The 15555-nt window shown below is 44.4% G+C and overlaps 1 protein-coding gene across 2 annotated transcripts in view; it reads left to right on the top strand.

The window, feature by feature from the left end:
- FAS (Fas cell surface death receptor) overlaps positions 10370–15555 on the top strand; it is an 18211-nt gene continuing 13025 nt past the window's right edge. For both annotated transcript variants that reach the window (XM_021400493.1, XM_021400494.1), the window contains exon 1: positions 10370–10475. In XM_021400493.1, coding sequence (XP_021256168.1) covers positions 10446–10475 — 30 coding nt within the window. In that variant the 5' untranslated portion in view covers positions 10370–10445. The remainder of the gene's footprint in view (positions 10476–15555) is intronic.

The raw sequence follows: 15555 nt of genomic DNA, 5'->3' as shown, positions 1-15555 counted from the left end.
GCTGAGCTCTGCCCTACTGTGCCTTAACACAGCAGCTGCTCAGTAGCTAGACCACAGTTCATAGAGACTTATCTGCCCTAAATGACACTGCATACAAGGGTTCATGATAATGTTACAGCAACATGTTTCCTAAGAGTTATGACGAAGCAGATTCCCCCCAGAATCAGAACCACTCTGATAACACAGTCTAGATTTGCCCAAATACAAATGACATTTTCCCGCTGTATTACTGTGAAAAACAAGCACTGTACTTGTACAGAATTCAGACCTATGTGACAAGTGTACTTGGGCAGGCAGAAAGCAGGGTCCTTCTTCCTCTCTTCATTCACATATGTTCTTAGCCCCTTATTCAATGTATTCCCATACTGGCAGCAATAAGGAGACCTAAGTTACCACTACACCTCTGGAAATGGCTGCATGGAAGAGAAGCCCTACTTGTTAGCTCACCAAAAGTAAAGTTTCAAGATGAGCTTGTGCATTACGAGAGATCAGATATTTCCCATAAAAAAAATATGCTGGAAGCAGGTTTCACAAGGCTACTACTTACAGATTAATATGTGAACTCATTGCATGCCTAGCCAAATCACAGTTTCACAAGCTTCAGTGCCTGCATCAGTCAGCCAAGCTGCCCTTCCAACGAGCAGCAAGGAAAAGAACCTCTAGAGGGCAGTTTTTCTGCTATTGAATTTACCCGTTCTTGTAGCATTAGAACTCCACTTTTTCTGACCAACACACGGCTTCTTTGCATGCAGGCTCTGGCTGATGGCAAACCGTGGAGCTCCCCTCAAGACAGATCTTGCCAGGCAGTTACTTACCTCTCCAGATGGGCCAGCCATGGCTTCCAGCTCTTTTCTCCTGGTCCCTGGGCTGGGCACATGCAGCATAACTAGGTGTCACTGCTGGGCAGGACCAGGAGAACTTTGTCTTCTGTATCAGCCACTCAGCACAACCAAAACCAACTCCTGAGAGTATAGTTGTACTGTTTTTTTTTTTTTTTTTTAAACTTACAAAAGAAACATTATGTCACAATGAAGGAATGAGCATTAAATATCAATAAACTGAAGAACATATGAAAACAAGGGGAAATACACTTGGTAAGAGTGAAGTTAACACATATTTTAAAAAATATCTTAGGATAAAAAGGAGATGTACTTTTGAGACCAGCATACTATTATATGGAAATATATGCTGTTATATATAATTGTCAAAAACAATGCACCAAATGCAAACATATTTAATACATGTGTATTTTCTGTATCAGAAAAGGGCCACATGGGAATTCAAAGCATTGTAAAACAGATTTGGGCTCATTCATCTCCACTGCAGGAGACCGAAAGAACAGGCAGTAAAGTCAGGCACATGTAGTGCAGCAGCTCTGGATAGCCCACACCCTCCCAGGTGGTCCAAGACAATAGACTGAATGGTGACCAGAGCAATTAATTCTTCTTTTCATTAGCTCTCAGAAGTGATTAAGGGGATTTTACAAACCGGGAAGAAAGCTGGTTTACCGAAAATGTCAAGCACGTAACTGGAAAAAGTAGCCTCTTACAAACTTGTCAGGTAAACACACCATTCTAACTGCCACAGCCACCAACACAGAATTGAAATAATTGGAACAGTAAATAGGAATATTATAACAAATGCTGATGAATAGGGCTTTATGAAAATGACTTCTCAATTTTTTTTTTTAAGAGAAATATTACAAATTCAGGTGTAAAAGGTAATTCCTAAAGCCTCTAACATTCTAAAACACAGAATAGTTAAAAATAAGGCCAATTCAGAATTGACATACAGATGTCTGTAAGTCTGACAACACAGCAGTGCAGAGCTGTCACCGCTGAGTGGGTGTGACTGTGTGGGACCTTCCCTTCTCATCACTGGCTATGACATTTCATGCTTTTAGCAGTGCTCTGAACAATAACAACTACAGTTCAACAAAGCATCTGAAAGTGTATTTAAGACTTGCTATAATCTGTGTTGCAGATCTAGAAGAGAGAGTCCTCCCCTGCAGGATACTGTATATAATATGAAGCCTTGAAAAAAACCTTTGCACCTCTGACCTGCACAAAAGGATTTCCTCCACCTGAGGGATTTTTTGCTGACCATCATTTTGGTTGATGAGAACAAGGTGCAGACAAACACATCTGGCAAAGGGGTGCCTAAATCACTACTGGTGGTAGGAAGGACAGAACACCACTGGTGCCCCCCTCTGTCCTCTGTGCAGTGTTCGACTGCCTCTGTGACATCTCCCCACACACATCTTGGCTGCTGCTTGGGCCTAGAATAGCCTCTCTGTTATCCTCTGCAGTGCTCCAGACGACTGATGGCCAAAGATGGTTGGTTACTTGGTCACTTAGCCATGATAAACTTACCACACAGCTGTTGTTCATACTCCGGCACATTCATTTTACGAACTTCTCCCCAGCTGACAACCAAGTCTCAAAAAAGACTGAGATGAGCAGATTTTTGCCTTGGCTTTGCAGATGCATCTTGTTTACATAAGGTAGGTCCTTCTTCCTCTTTCTTGCAGACAGTCTAGACAACTATGGAAAAGCACGAGATAACATCATTTTTGTTGCTTGGTTTTCTGAAAGTGTATCACCATTTTCCAGCCAAATGCTCTTTTTTTTCCTTTCCCACTAAAAGTGTTTTACATGCCCACCTTTAACTATTTACTCAAACTCTCTATCAGACTAAAGAATATTTTGCTGTTTTCCTTTTATGAATGTAAGAGAGAGTTTGACATACATTTCTGAAACAAATATAAGAAAAACAAACAGAATTCTACAAAGCTTTCATTCATTTCAGCTTGTTTCAAGGTCAGTTGTTCACTGGAATCAATGGCAAGACAACCCCTGGCTTCATAGAGGGTGGAAACTGAGAGGACTTGGGTCTTATCTTCCAGTTGCCCAGCTGCAGTCTTCTCTGACCTTAACTGCTTTTTGATCTATTTCTCAACAAGAAAAAGATCACAGGTACTGTTCTGTATTGCCCATGCACATGTATTGTGCTCGTAGAGATTGTTACAGGCACAGCTCTTGCTGCACACTGGACTCTGTTCCACAGATGGATGGCTAACATCTGCCCAATTTCACGGAGGTTGTCAGGACTTCATGAATACCCCAAGTACTCATCAGCAGAAAATGATATAACCTGCTTGTTCATGTTCTGTTCTTCTAGCAAGTCTAACAGCACTAAATAAAAGACAAGCTTTTGTGAACTTCGGTCTCAGAATTACTGTTTCTACCACACTGTCACTCTTTTGGGTATTTCCCAGGTTTCTCTTCATTTCAATTCCACGCTAGTAACTCCTTGGATAGACTTAGTAACTCCTTTCACTGCTGCAAAACACTGCTGTCCAGGCATCTGAAAATGCCTGGATAGCTTTTGCAGGAGGATACCAGAACTACAAACACATCTTTCAGCGTCCTAATTAGAGTCTGTCACATCCTGTATTGTACTTAGCTGTCTCTGGGAATTCACTGACAAGGCCAAATGCTCATACCTCTTCAACACAACATAAATTGTTCCTTTGCACTCTGGTTAGTCTGCATTACACAGCATGAACACATTGCTTAACAAAAGGAGAAAATTATGTAATTAGCAGGTCTGCTGCACAAACATGTTTCCCTTTCTGAACAGTATATAAATAAAACAGCATCAAGATAGTAGTGGCAGCATTAGAAACTCAGCACCACTTCCACTGCAAACAGCCTGGCCTCCTCAGAAACAAGGGCTGCAGGGAGAGTGGGGGGACACCACCACTTGGGAAAAAGGACTTAACATCTGTTTTCTTTTTCTCTGCTTACACAATACAAGCTGTTGTTTCCATGAAGCTAAACCTTCCCTATTTGTTTGATTTTTAATAATTTATAGTCATTCTTTGGCAGACCGTTTTGCCAGATCCTGTTTTACAAGTAGGCCCTCTAATAAGAAAACAACACATTGGGTTTTGAACCAGGTCACTCAGGAATAGTGGAGCTGTGGCTGGGAGAGCCAAGGACACGCTCCTCCTCATAAAAGCCCTTCAACACACCGGGCCAGGATGGTCCAGGCTCTGCCACATGTGACGCGCAGGGCACAGCAGCTGCCCCTCTGTGAGGCTGAGGGAGAAGGGAGCCAGCCCTGCCCTGCAGAGGGAGGGAAGTCCCCTGTTACCGACACAACGCATCTTGACATCCGCTTTGTGCACATGTGGTAAAATCTTAGCTTCACTCAAGACAACATCAAAATGACCACTGATCTCACATATGGCTCATCGAAGTGACTCAGTGAGAGCAGAAAACCCTTCTGCTTGTTCCTCTCCAGGTCCTTCATTGCATCCATTCCTGCAGGAGACAGAGCCTGGTGGCAGCAGGAGAGAGGCAGATCCCATGCAGAGTGGAAAGAACGCCGCTTCGGAAATGCTTGGCTTCAAAGAAGTATGTATATGAGAAATGAGTCAGCTGAAAAGTATCATGAACATCCTATCTGGGAACTAAACAGACTGCTTCATCAAATGCCAACATTACTGTTGGCATTTGGTGTTACGGCCACCCCTGGAGACAGGCTTCTAAACCCATCATTTAATTGCTGATGAGAGCACTGACAGAAAACAATCAACTGCTTTTTCATAGAAATAGAAATTAGTCTGTACGTACTCCTTTCATCTGCTTCACGCTCACAAAAGCTTCGCTCTGAGGAGGTTGTGCAGCTGAGCAGAGGAGATATGACTCATCCCTGTTGTTGTGTGATCTGCCCAGGCCTGTTTGTGCAGATGTGTGGTGGGTGTGGGTGTGAGGGTGAGAGGAGGGAATGGTGATAGCCCACCAGGTCCAAATCTGCCCCTGCCACAACTCCAGTTTACCAACATTTTGCTCTTAATCATCTCCCTGAAGCTCAAACCCTAGTGAATAAGTGCACAGCAGTGCCTGGAGACAAACATTCAGAGTGAGAACACTGCATCCTGTTCTCACTCTGAAGAATGTTTGATGTTGCAGAGGATGGCAAACTGCATCTGAGATGCTAGTGGGAGGGATAAAATTTTCCACTTCACTGTCCCTCCCCCCTCAAAGAATTTTAGAGGTTAAGTGATATTAAAAACACAAGAGAGTTGAGAGCATCAGCCACCAGGCATTGCGTTATCTCATGTGCTAATCTCACTTGTCAGATGATATCCCAGAGATGGGAGCATGACAGAACAAAGCTGACTGGAGGTCCTAAATCACAGAGGCACAGTATTTGTTACAGGTTTAGAAGCTGTGATCAAGGACAGCATGCTAAGATCTTTCAAGATGTTTCCTTTAGTTTCTCCTCTCTACCATCACCTTTAATAAAATCTTAGTTAACTTTAAACATATTAAGAAAATGCTTTTCCCCAAACTGTGGCTGGTTTCATGTCACTTACTACCTGAAATTAAGCCACCTGCTGTGCCAGTTACTTCCACCTTCAGACCAACAGTTAAAAGCAAAACTAAAGACCTCCTTTTACTCACATTTATCTTTTAACTCCAGACATTTATCTACAGATATTCCTCTTTCATCGCCTCTGCTAGGATTCAGCCTTGGATTTTATTCACAGCTGTAGGGAACTGTAACACAGCTTACAGACCAAATCATGCCCGGGCAGTGCCCATAGGGAAAAGGCTTAAGTACTTCCTCACTCACCTCCTGAAGGACATCTAGACTGCTTCGTGTGTTATCACTATAGCTTTTACAGTTCATCTGTTACACATTTGATAGTTAGCATTTTCTTTACACTAAGCTTTGCAAGGAGAAAGCATGGTCTCAGTAATACTATCCTCAAAAAACAACTAAGAGAAAAATGCCTACCAGCAAGCCACTGAAGCTAAGATGCCAGCTGCAAGCTCTGGATAAAGACAGAGGTCTGCAAAAGATTTCATAGAGATGATTTACAATATATCTGGTCACAAAGTCAAATTTTAAGTGAGCCAGTGAGATGTGCAAAATATTCACTAAAAGTGCAGCTTTCAGGATCTCAGCACTCACAGTCGTAGAGCGTACACACAAACGACTGGGACGGGACAGTCCCATGGCTAAAATAAAATCAATGATCAACCCCAAGATAGAAATACATCTACATTTATGGTAAGGTTATAGTGATTGGCTGTGAGAGCTACCAGGCATCCAGCCAATTTGCTTTTCCAGTCTAAAGAAATGCTCGGTTTGTTTGAAAAATGATTTTTTTTCCTGCTGTGAAGAATGCATTGACGTCATCAAACCAGGCCTGCTGAACAAAAGCATGGAGCAGGAGTGGTGTCAAGAAGCTGAACTGAGGGACTAAGGGTACACATCCATTTTAGCTTTCAGCATCAGGGACAGTTCCCAGTTCTTATTCATCCCCTCTAGAAGAGAACTGCTAAAGGGACAAGCGACTTGTAACAAGTGTCATTTTCCCCCTTTTTGTTACATCAACCACACACACACAGAGACCAGAGAAAGGGAGGCTCCTGAGATGCTCCCACTGAGAGGCCTTTAGTTAAACACAGATGCAATCCTGGATCTCACCTGGGTTCAGACATCATCTATATCCTCCATTCCAGCAGTCCTACTGCTGATACTTCTATCACCAGTGAAAGTTTTACATTAACTCCCTTCCCCATCCCCCTTTTTTATTTTTAAATACACCATCATCTATGGCTCTGCATGCCTGATTATCCAACTACTATTTCTTCTGATAGGAACATGCCAGAACTTCCCAGTCTGTTTGATTAACACCACACAGCAACAGCCTTACAGAACAACACAGGAATAAGTAGAGTTTGCAAACTTCTCTGATGACACACTGCTTTCCCATTTCTATTTTGTCATACCGACAGAGTGTTTGGGCCTGCAGAAGACTTTGCTACCACATCATCTGATCACAATCCTTTCACTATACCACTAACCAAAGTGGTTATCAGCAGCACTTTAGAAAGGGTGAAGAGCAACTCTGTGTTTTCAGAAACAGGCTGAACCACACTGCAACATAAAAGCCAATGCTTGGAGTCACTGAAGATCATTTCTGATATTCTCTCACATTTTCCTCCCTTTTCAGCCAAATCAAGTTGTCTAAATACAACTGTTGTTTTTCCTAAATTGCATTTCAGGGCAAATTAATTCTCTACAGAAAAATAAGGTTATAAGTCAACATACACAAAACAAGAAAATGCAAAGTTAAGAGGAAGACAATTGTATAGAGGAGTTCATTACCATTCTCAGTTTCTAGAGATCCTACATTTAGTTTACTAAGGTACTCCAAGTGTAAGTCTTCTGTGCAACAATCTTCTAATGTGCATTATAGGTCAAAGGAGAATCCTTATCAAAGGATAAGTCTTACTACGTTAATCTAAATTGCCCAATTTTAGCACAAAAGAATTTTTAAATAATCACCAGTACACAAAAACCAAAATTAAATTGAGTATTTAAAAAAAAAAAACACCAACAGTATATGGTAATTAGAAAAAAAAAATGTGTAACAACCTAACAAAGAACAAAGTGGTAGAAAGCAAGTCAGAGGTTACATTTTTTTCCCCTGGAACACAAATGTGGATTCGACATTTTGAAGTTCAGACCAACACAATGCACAGACCCCTGGTTTGTGTTTATTTCACCTTGACATCTTTTCTTCACCTAAGAGACAAATTATGATGGCCTTCTCAAAATTTAGCAGTTCATAATGTCATAATACCCTGATGGAGTCAGTTTTAATATGTTCAAGTAGGCTTCTGGATGAGGGAGAAACAGTTTGATGCCAGTTAAGGCTTGAATATAAATTCCCAAAGCCAGAACACTACAGTAATATGTTTAAACTCATTCCTAAGGCATTTTTGCATCTATTTTTAATTTTTTTTTATGATCAGAGCCCATACGTGAGCATGGAACAACAACTCCATACATAAATCGAAACAGCACAGTGAGTAGGTCAACAGCTTCACCTCAGACTCAAAACCTTACATTTTTAAAGGTAGAATTGCAAAGAAGCTAAAAAGTCAGGTTGCTAAGTGATAACTGTTCGTGGAGCTGGATCCCTCTGAAGTCTGATCCCACTTTGCATATTAAGAAACATGCAAGGACATCTGCTGGTAAGAAGAATAATGCAGCCATCCAAAGGGACCTTAATAAACCCAAAAGGTGAGCCCATGGGAACTTTATGAGGTTCAACAAAGTGAAGTGCAAGGTGTTGAACTTGGGTCAGGGCAATCCCAGACATGAGTACAGACTGGAAGAAGAACTCCTTGAGTGCAGCCTGGTCAGGAAGGTCTTGGTGGATGAAAAACTGAACTCAAGCCAGCACAGTGTGCTTGCAGCCCATAGGCCATCTGTATCCTGGGCTGCATCAGAAAAGGAGTGGCCAGCAGGGTGAGGGGCGTGATTGTCACCCTCTACTTTGCTCTCATGAGGCACCACCTGGAATATTGCATCCAGGCCTGGGACCTCCAGCACAGGAAGGATGTTGAGCTTTTGGAGGGAGTCCGGAGGAGGGCTATCAAAATGCTCAGAGGGCTGGAGAACCTCTCCTATAAAGACAGACTGAGGAAGATAGACTTGTTCCATCTGGAGATGAAAAGGCTCCAAGGAGACCTCATTATGGCCTTCCAGTATTTAAAAGGACATTATAAACAGAAAGGAAATCTATTTTTTACATAGGTAGATAATGATAGGACAAGGGGTAATGGTTTCAAACTAATGTAGGGGAGATTTAGGTTAGGTGTCAGGGGAAACTTTTCACTAAGAGGGTGATGAGGTGCTGGCACAGGTTGCCCAGAGAAGCTGTGGATGCCCCATTCCAGGAGGTGTTCAAGGTCAGGTTGGATGGGGCCCTGGGCCTGATCTAGTGCTTGACAACCCTGCCCATGGCAAGAGGTTGGAACCTGATGACCTTTGAGGTCCCTTCCAACCCAAGCCATTCTATGATCTCATACTTTTGCACATAACTCAGCTGACATATGAATTAAACCTTAGATGGTGGATAAGTAAAGAATACGGTCAAAGCTGCCACATCTGCCAGCCCAAAAGTGCTGCCACAACCCAAAGAAGAGTGCAAAGTTGGGCACAGCAGAGCCGTGCTTTCATCAGCATCACCTCAGAATAACCAAACAACAAACAAAAATCCTCCAAACACATTGCTTTCTCTTCGTTTGTATCTATTATATAAGGAAACCTCAAACAGCTACAGTTACCAGCTACAAGGTACAACTCCAAGTCATGGGCAGCCACTCTTGTTTTCACATGAAAGTGGTAGCTTCTGAAAGATCTCTTAGAGTTAACTACCACGAAAAAACACTCCACCGCAAAACTGATCTACTCATGCACTCAGCTACACCTCCTGGGGGGCAGGGAGGAATGCAAACCACTTACACCCAATAGACACTCTTTACATTACTGGAAGATATGCAGTAACTGGGGCAAGGGAAATACCTAAGTGTTGTTAAATGCTAAGCAATGCCTAGCGAGGGCCCAGTCACGTTAGGTTTTGTTTACGGGACAAACCACAATCCCGTAAGTGATGAATTTGGAAATAACCCTACTGAGCTTTCTGCTGCAGCACTGTCTGCAGAACCAGGCAATGGTGTTTGCAGTAACCTCTCCACCCTTACGCAAACTTCCGCTAAAATAAACAGCCCTGAGTGCACACCAGTTTGGGTTTGGCCTGTAGGTATGACAGGCACATCGCACAGGTACCGCACCACGGAGGGGTGTTCCCCTCCAGTTTCTCTCCATACTGCCAGTGGGAAGGAAAAGAGCCGATTGCTACAGGATACTCCAGAGGCAGCACCTCCAAAAACTGCGTCACTGCTGCAATTTGTTTTGTCCGGAAGTGGTCAAAAATCTGAAATATTTAAAACAGCAGCTAGTTTTTTATGATACACTGAACTCAGTTATCTGCAAGCTTGGCAGCTAGGAGCCAAACCAGTAGAAATCCGAAGAAGTGAGTCATAACCTGCTGAAAAATGAAGCTTAAAATGAAAACGCCAGCTCAATTACAACCTTCTGAAGACAGCGGCATCAACCCAAAGATAAAAAGATGTGTTGGTAATGGTTACTGTCACGTTAATCTTAATGCTGCTGAGGAGGCCACTGTTATGTAGGAACTTTGAAACACTGTAAATCCGTAGGAAAAACAGAAAGTTACTAAAAATAGCTTTGAAGTCGCAGAAATCCTTCCAGCGAGACAGCGCAAGAACGCTAGAATGCACTTAACTTGGTCCAAACGCCTGCTGCACACTTAGGGATTCAGAACACCCTGCCCCAAGATGCCCCTACCAATACCACACAGCGAGAGCACAGCATAGCCGCTACCCAGGGCTGGCTCCGGGGGGCGGCAGCCGGGCCATCACACCCGCGCGGTGCCGGCGTTGCCCGAGGGGCCGGGCCGGGGCGGGCTGAAGCAATGTTTATCAACATGGGAGGAGCCCAGCGGCTTTCGCTTTTCAGGCTGGTGCGGGACGGCGCTGCGCGGGGACATGGCTGGGGGACTCTTCCATCTACTTCTCGTAAGTGCCGCCGGGACGCGGGGTGCGGGGGTGCCCGGGACGGGACGTGGGGCGGCGCTGCGGTAGCGGTGCCGAAAGCGCTGCCCGGCCGCAAAAAAAAACAACCAACCAAACTTGTTCTATTTTCTTCGGGAAGTCATGAAATGAATTCAAGTTCAGACTCGTCGCTGTGCTATAGCCACCGCGGCGGGCGCTGAGGAACAGCGGTGGGAAGGAGGGGACGGGTGCCGGTGGGGCTGCTGCCCGCGGCGGGGCGCGTACCGTCACGGTGCGGGGGCACGGCGGGCTGTGTCGGGCCGGGCCGGGAGCGCAGGGAGAACTGCTGCGGCAGAGGAGCTTCGGGCCGCGACAAGCGGTAAGCCCGGAAAAGCTGGAGACGTCGAATGCAGCGCCGTGAGCTGCGGCACGTACTGGAAGCGGGGCAGGGCCTTTCTTTCTTGCGTGAATCGTTGCTCCGTGCAGAGTACAGCTCTCGGTACCCTCAGGGCATGGATCACCCGTCCATATTTATTACCGTCGATAAAGGTACCTGCACATTCATTATGCCACAAGGAGGTGGTTCAGCGTCTGCAACGCGGGCAGCCTCAAGCACAGGGCCGTTAGATCCGAGGGCCGGGGAGACTGCTCCACTCCGACTGCAGCTGTGCCCAGCGGGGGGACAGCAAGGGGCCGGCGCGGGACAGCGAGCCCTGTGCCATGGCAGAGCTGCATCTGCCCAGCCCTGTGGACATGGCACACGTCACTGCCCCAGCCAGGCCCTTGCCCCTCAGAACGCGGTGGGATTCCCACTCAGAATCTCTTCCTACTGTGGTTGTGCTTCCACTGAATATGAGTTACCTTGCGTTTGGCAGGTGTTAAGTTAGAAACCATGCAGGTATGATTTATTATACAACAGGTAGTAAACAACTTAAAGGGATTGATAGGGTGATTTGAAAGGTTTTGCCCACACCCTTGCACAAAGCGTAGTTAAATACAAGGAGCTGCCAATGAAGTGTGTATTATCTTTTGCTGTAGAGGCAGCAAACGAGTGGCAGAAATGTCAGCCTAGCTTAGCGTCTTAGAATTATTCACAACATAAATAAAGATTTAAAAAGTACATTCTCTTACCGCACAGCTTACGGAGTAGAAAGATCATTCCTATTCTTACTTTCCAATTGTTTCCAAATTTGGTAGCCCTTAGACTGCAGCACTCCTACATGCATTCTATTAAAAAAAGATATATGTTTTTATTAGCATGTGGTTCCACTACTTATAAATCAGTAAGCCTGACAATATTTGACCTTCTAACTTGATTAAACCAGAATGTGAAAGGAGTTTGTTGAATTAAATCTCAGTTTTGCAAGCAACTCGCTGTTGTGCTAAAGTAAAAACAGTTGCAAGGATATTAATGCAAAATAGCAATGACCCACATGGCTAGAAAACATCTAACTTCACCCTGTAAAACAACCCACAAAACCACATATTATTCAGAGATGCGCTCTAGAGGAATAGGCCATCTTGTGAAATGTTATCTAAATATTTTGTAACGATTTGATATGATTGTTTACAAAGCAGGTGGTCTTCTGGGAGGTTAGAAGATACGCCTTTGAAAACAGTCCCACGTGGCTGTGCTGACCCCTCTTTCTTGTTTTGCACAGGACCAATATGAACGTGTAAATGCATGCATATAAGCAGCCATAAAGTCGTGGGGTGACCCAGGACTCAACTAAAAGTATAAGCGCTCCAGCTCTGGAGGAGAAGGGGAAAAATTCCAAATATTGAATTTGGGCAGCTATTTTAAGACACAGCAGTAACTGAGGGTTTTTGCTGTCGTAGGTGTTGAACACGTGCATCTCACTTAAGATTTCAGGAGGTCGGGATGCTTCTATTTGTAGGGAAATACCAACTCCCATTGCTAGGCCTCAGAAAATAAAACTGCTTTCTTAGTCCTCCTCGTAGAAGAATTTAGAACATGAAGAAATACTATTTTCAGTGCCTGCTTTGGTGCTAACTACCAACTTCCGCATTAGTGGGAAAAAAAGAGATAGGGAAAAACTGATACTGGAAATACTGGAAGCAGTAATTTTTGTCGTACTAAGAGAACCGAGGCAGAGAATACTTGTAACAAGCAGTATATAATTCCTTACTTTGAAAACGCTGTCTTGAAAGGGTTTGCATAAGTGAGACTACCTACATGGAAAACTGTACTAAAATGGAGCTAACTCTAGAAAGTCAAAGAAATAACAGAAGCAAATTTAAAAAAAAAATGAGCTAAGATTTTTATTAGCAAAAAGAAAAAAAAAAAAAAAAAAAAGAAAATCCTCAAATCCTCCCTCCCCCTCTTTCTTTTTTAACACTTAGAAAGCCCCTGATGACCTCATGCATGTTACCCCATGTATTAAACGTGGAAGGAAAACAGTCACCAACTTCTGAAAGCATCAGCCCTCTCATCTATAGGCATCTATGGTTTAGGAATGGGAAGAGGGGCTCACTAAAGATCAAAGGTATTATAACAGAAAAAAGCAGCAACGGATTTTTACTTAGAGGGTGAAATACCGTAATGCTTTAAAAAGGCCTGTATGCAAATAACAGATTCATGCACTTCCAGAGTGATCTTCCAGCCCCACAAGGTGTGTCTGCTGAAAGTTTTCCAGTCAAGGAAGTTGACCCATTATGAAGAACACTTGGATACAGGAATAATCTGAGGACTGAGAGTTACAAAATCACAAGTTTTCAAGGGAACTATAACTCTTGTGTCACTGCCTTAGGAATACAGTGGAGACAGGTTTTCTACCTCTCATGCTGGTTGCTGAAAGGATTTTGGAGGATGCTGTAGGAGTGAAGGCTTAGAGGAGAGGGAGAAGATAGAAAGGTCTCTCAAATCCCTATGCAATCAAAAAAGAGTAAAACCAACAAATTGGGGCCTATGCAATAATTCTTCTAGAACCTGTTAAGATCAGATATCCCTGATTGCTTGTACACCTGCTGACTGCTCAGTTCAGTCAATCTTTAGATGTGAGAACTGTTTTTTTGTTTAGGATGAGAAGGGTAGAACAAAGCATTTGTGAGTCATTTTAGACTGAAAACACATAGCCTCCAGTTGAACTTACACATTATGAAAAAGCACCTATCACCCCTGCCTCTCTGAAACCCCCTAAAACACTTCCTTTCTGCTAGCAGCACTCACTGCTCAGCAGCAGCAAGGAAAGGAATTAAGCTGTGCTCTGAATGCTAAACAACAGTCCAACACTTACAGAGCAAGTGAAATGATTTTAAGAGGGTGCAAAACCAGGAGGAAAAAAGGTTTTAAAAATTAAGGTGTTACTTTGAAAGCTAAAATTCTCAAAGTTTTCTCACTATTCCTTATGCAGGAAGGCACTGTATGGAGCCCCTGCAAGCAGAAGCTATGTAGGTGTTGGGTGCTGCTTAAAGTCAGTTTCTGAGAAGTGATCCCCACTTCTTGTAAGCGTACCAGGAAGTTCATCTCTGCAAGTGACAGTGGAGGGCTTCCATCAAAAAAATCACATTTCTGTCTCTCCCCACTCCATCAGCTTAGTTTGTCTGTATAAAACTGCAGGACTGAGTTTTGCTTGAGGGAAGAGTGTCCATGCACGCACTGTGATTGCAGTGGTTCAGTAAACCCTAAAAGCAACTCTACTAAATTGTACTGACAGTAGTCATTTAGAAAGAGGTTTCCTTCTTTCATTTTATCCCATTTCCTATGTGATTCTCTGTACGTTTTCTTTCATAGTGCACATCCTGTTCTTTGCCAGCATCATTCAGTTCCTCTGCCATGCCCAAGAGAGGTTTGTAGACAAGTTAGGGATGCAGCAGGGCTGTGGTAATCTTCAATCTTCATTACTGTGGCTTGGGGTCTTATTCTCCAAAAACCCCAACTGCTGCTTCATGGCTCTGAAGTGGGAGATTTGGGTGCCAAAAGCAGGATGTCAGCTGCGCCCCAGCAGGCATGGTGAGTGGCCAGACAACAGGCGAGGGCAGATTAGGAGGAAGGAGCTGTCTTGGTGCCATGGTGGGGCAGAGTGTGCTGAGATGCGAGTGGGTGTATCCAGGCATTGGCTGCTTGCTCAGTGCTGGCACTATGCTGCTCATCACTGCTGAGTCACAGTACCTCCCATCAGAGAGGAGAGAACAACCAGCCACTTCCCCACTGACTTCCTCATGCTGCAAGCACCGCTCGCATCTGTCCTCCACATGCACAACTGCACGTGGGGCTGAAAGCCTGGTGCCATTGAGTTTCCTGGAGCTGGCTGCCTCAGAGCTGCCAGGGCCTCCAGACCCTGACTCCCTGCCTGGTTCCAAGTCTTCCACAAATGGATGTTCTCAGTCCAGCTCAACAAACAGGGCACCCACCCGCTCCCTCAGCCCAACTCCACATATGGCAGAGGAGTAGAGACAAGGGGCTTTGCCTTCATCCTTGAGAAGCCAAACCAGGCTGATGGCAGGCAGTGGTGGTCACCCCTGCAGGCCTGCCCTGGAGGCCTGGCCACGAGGCAGCAGCACATGGAGCAGCACACACCACCACCACCTGACAGAAAACAGGCACTGCACTGCAGGGGTAGAAACCTGCTTATTGGTAACTACCTTCTGATTGGACTTTCTATCCCAGCTGTTAGACTGATCTCCCAGGCAAAAGGAAGACAAGTCACGTGAATTTGGCACAACAGTATGAGAGTTTCTGTAAAAGCTTACTTTAACACCTCTGCATGCGGTTTCAGAGAGGCATGTCCTGAAAGCATAGGCACCAAACAAAGTCAGCGTGCTGAACTAGAAAAGTGATGCACTCAGCTCAAGTGTTCACTTAGTTTTTTGGCTGCTGAAACCTCTCCTCCAGATGCAAACAAAGGCCTTCCTAAGTTCCACCTAGCACCTGATAGGATATACATTTTAAAACAGATGAGTATTAAGAAAAGGTTCCCGTCTATGAATAGCCTAGAGGATCAATAAAAGTAACTACTTGGAGAAGTCACCAGACAGTCAATGTATTGATGTCAACGGTTTACGGGCGTTAGGCCCGATTCCGTGACAAAGGGGACGGGGGACCCAAGGGCCCACGCCCCGGGAAAAGGGGAAAGGGGAAAAG

This window comes from Numida meleagris, chromosome 5 (genome assembly GCF_002078875.1).
Source record: "Numida meleagris isolate 19003 breed g44 Domestic line chromosome 5, NumMel1.0, whole genome shotgun sequence".
Classification (NCBI taxonomy): domain Eukaryota; kingdom Metazoa; phylum Chordata; class Aves; order Galliformes; family Numididae; genus Numida; species Numida meleagris.
The sequence above is the reverse complement of the archived record's forward strand: the minus strand, read 5'-3'. Positions and strand labels throughout refer to the sequence as shown.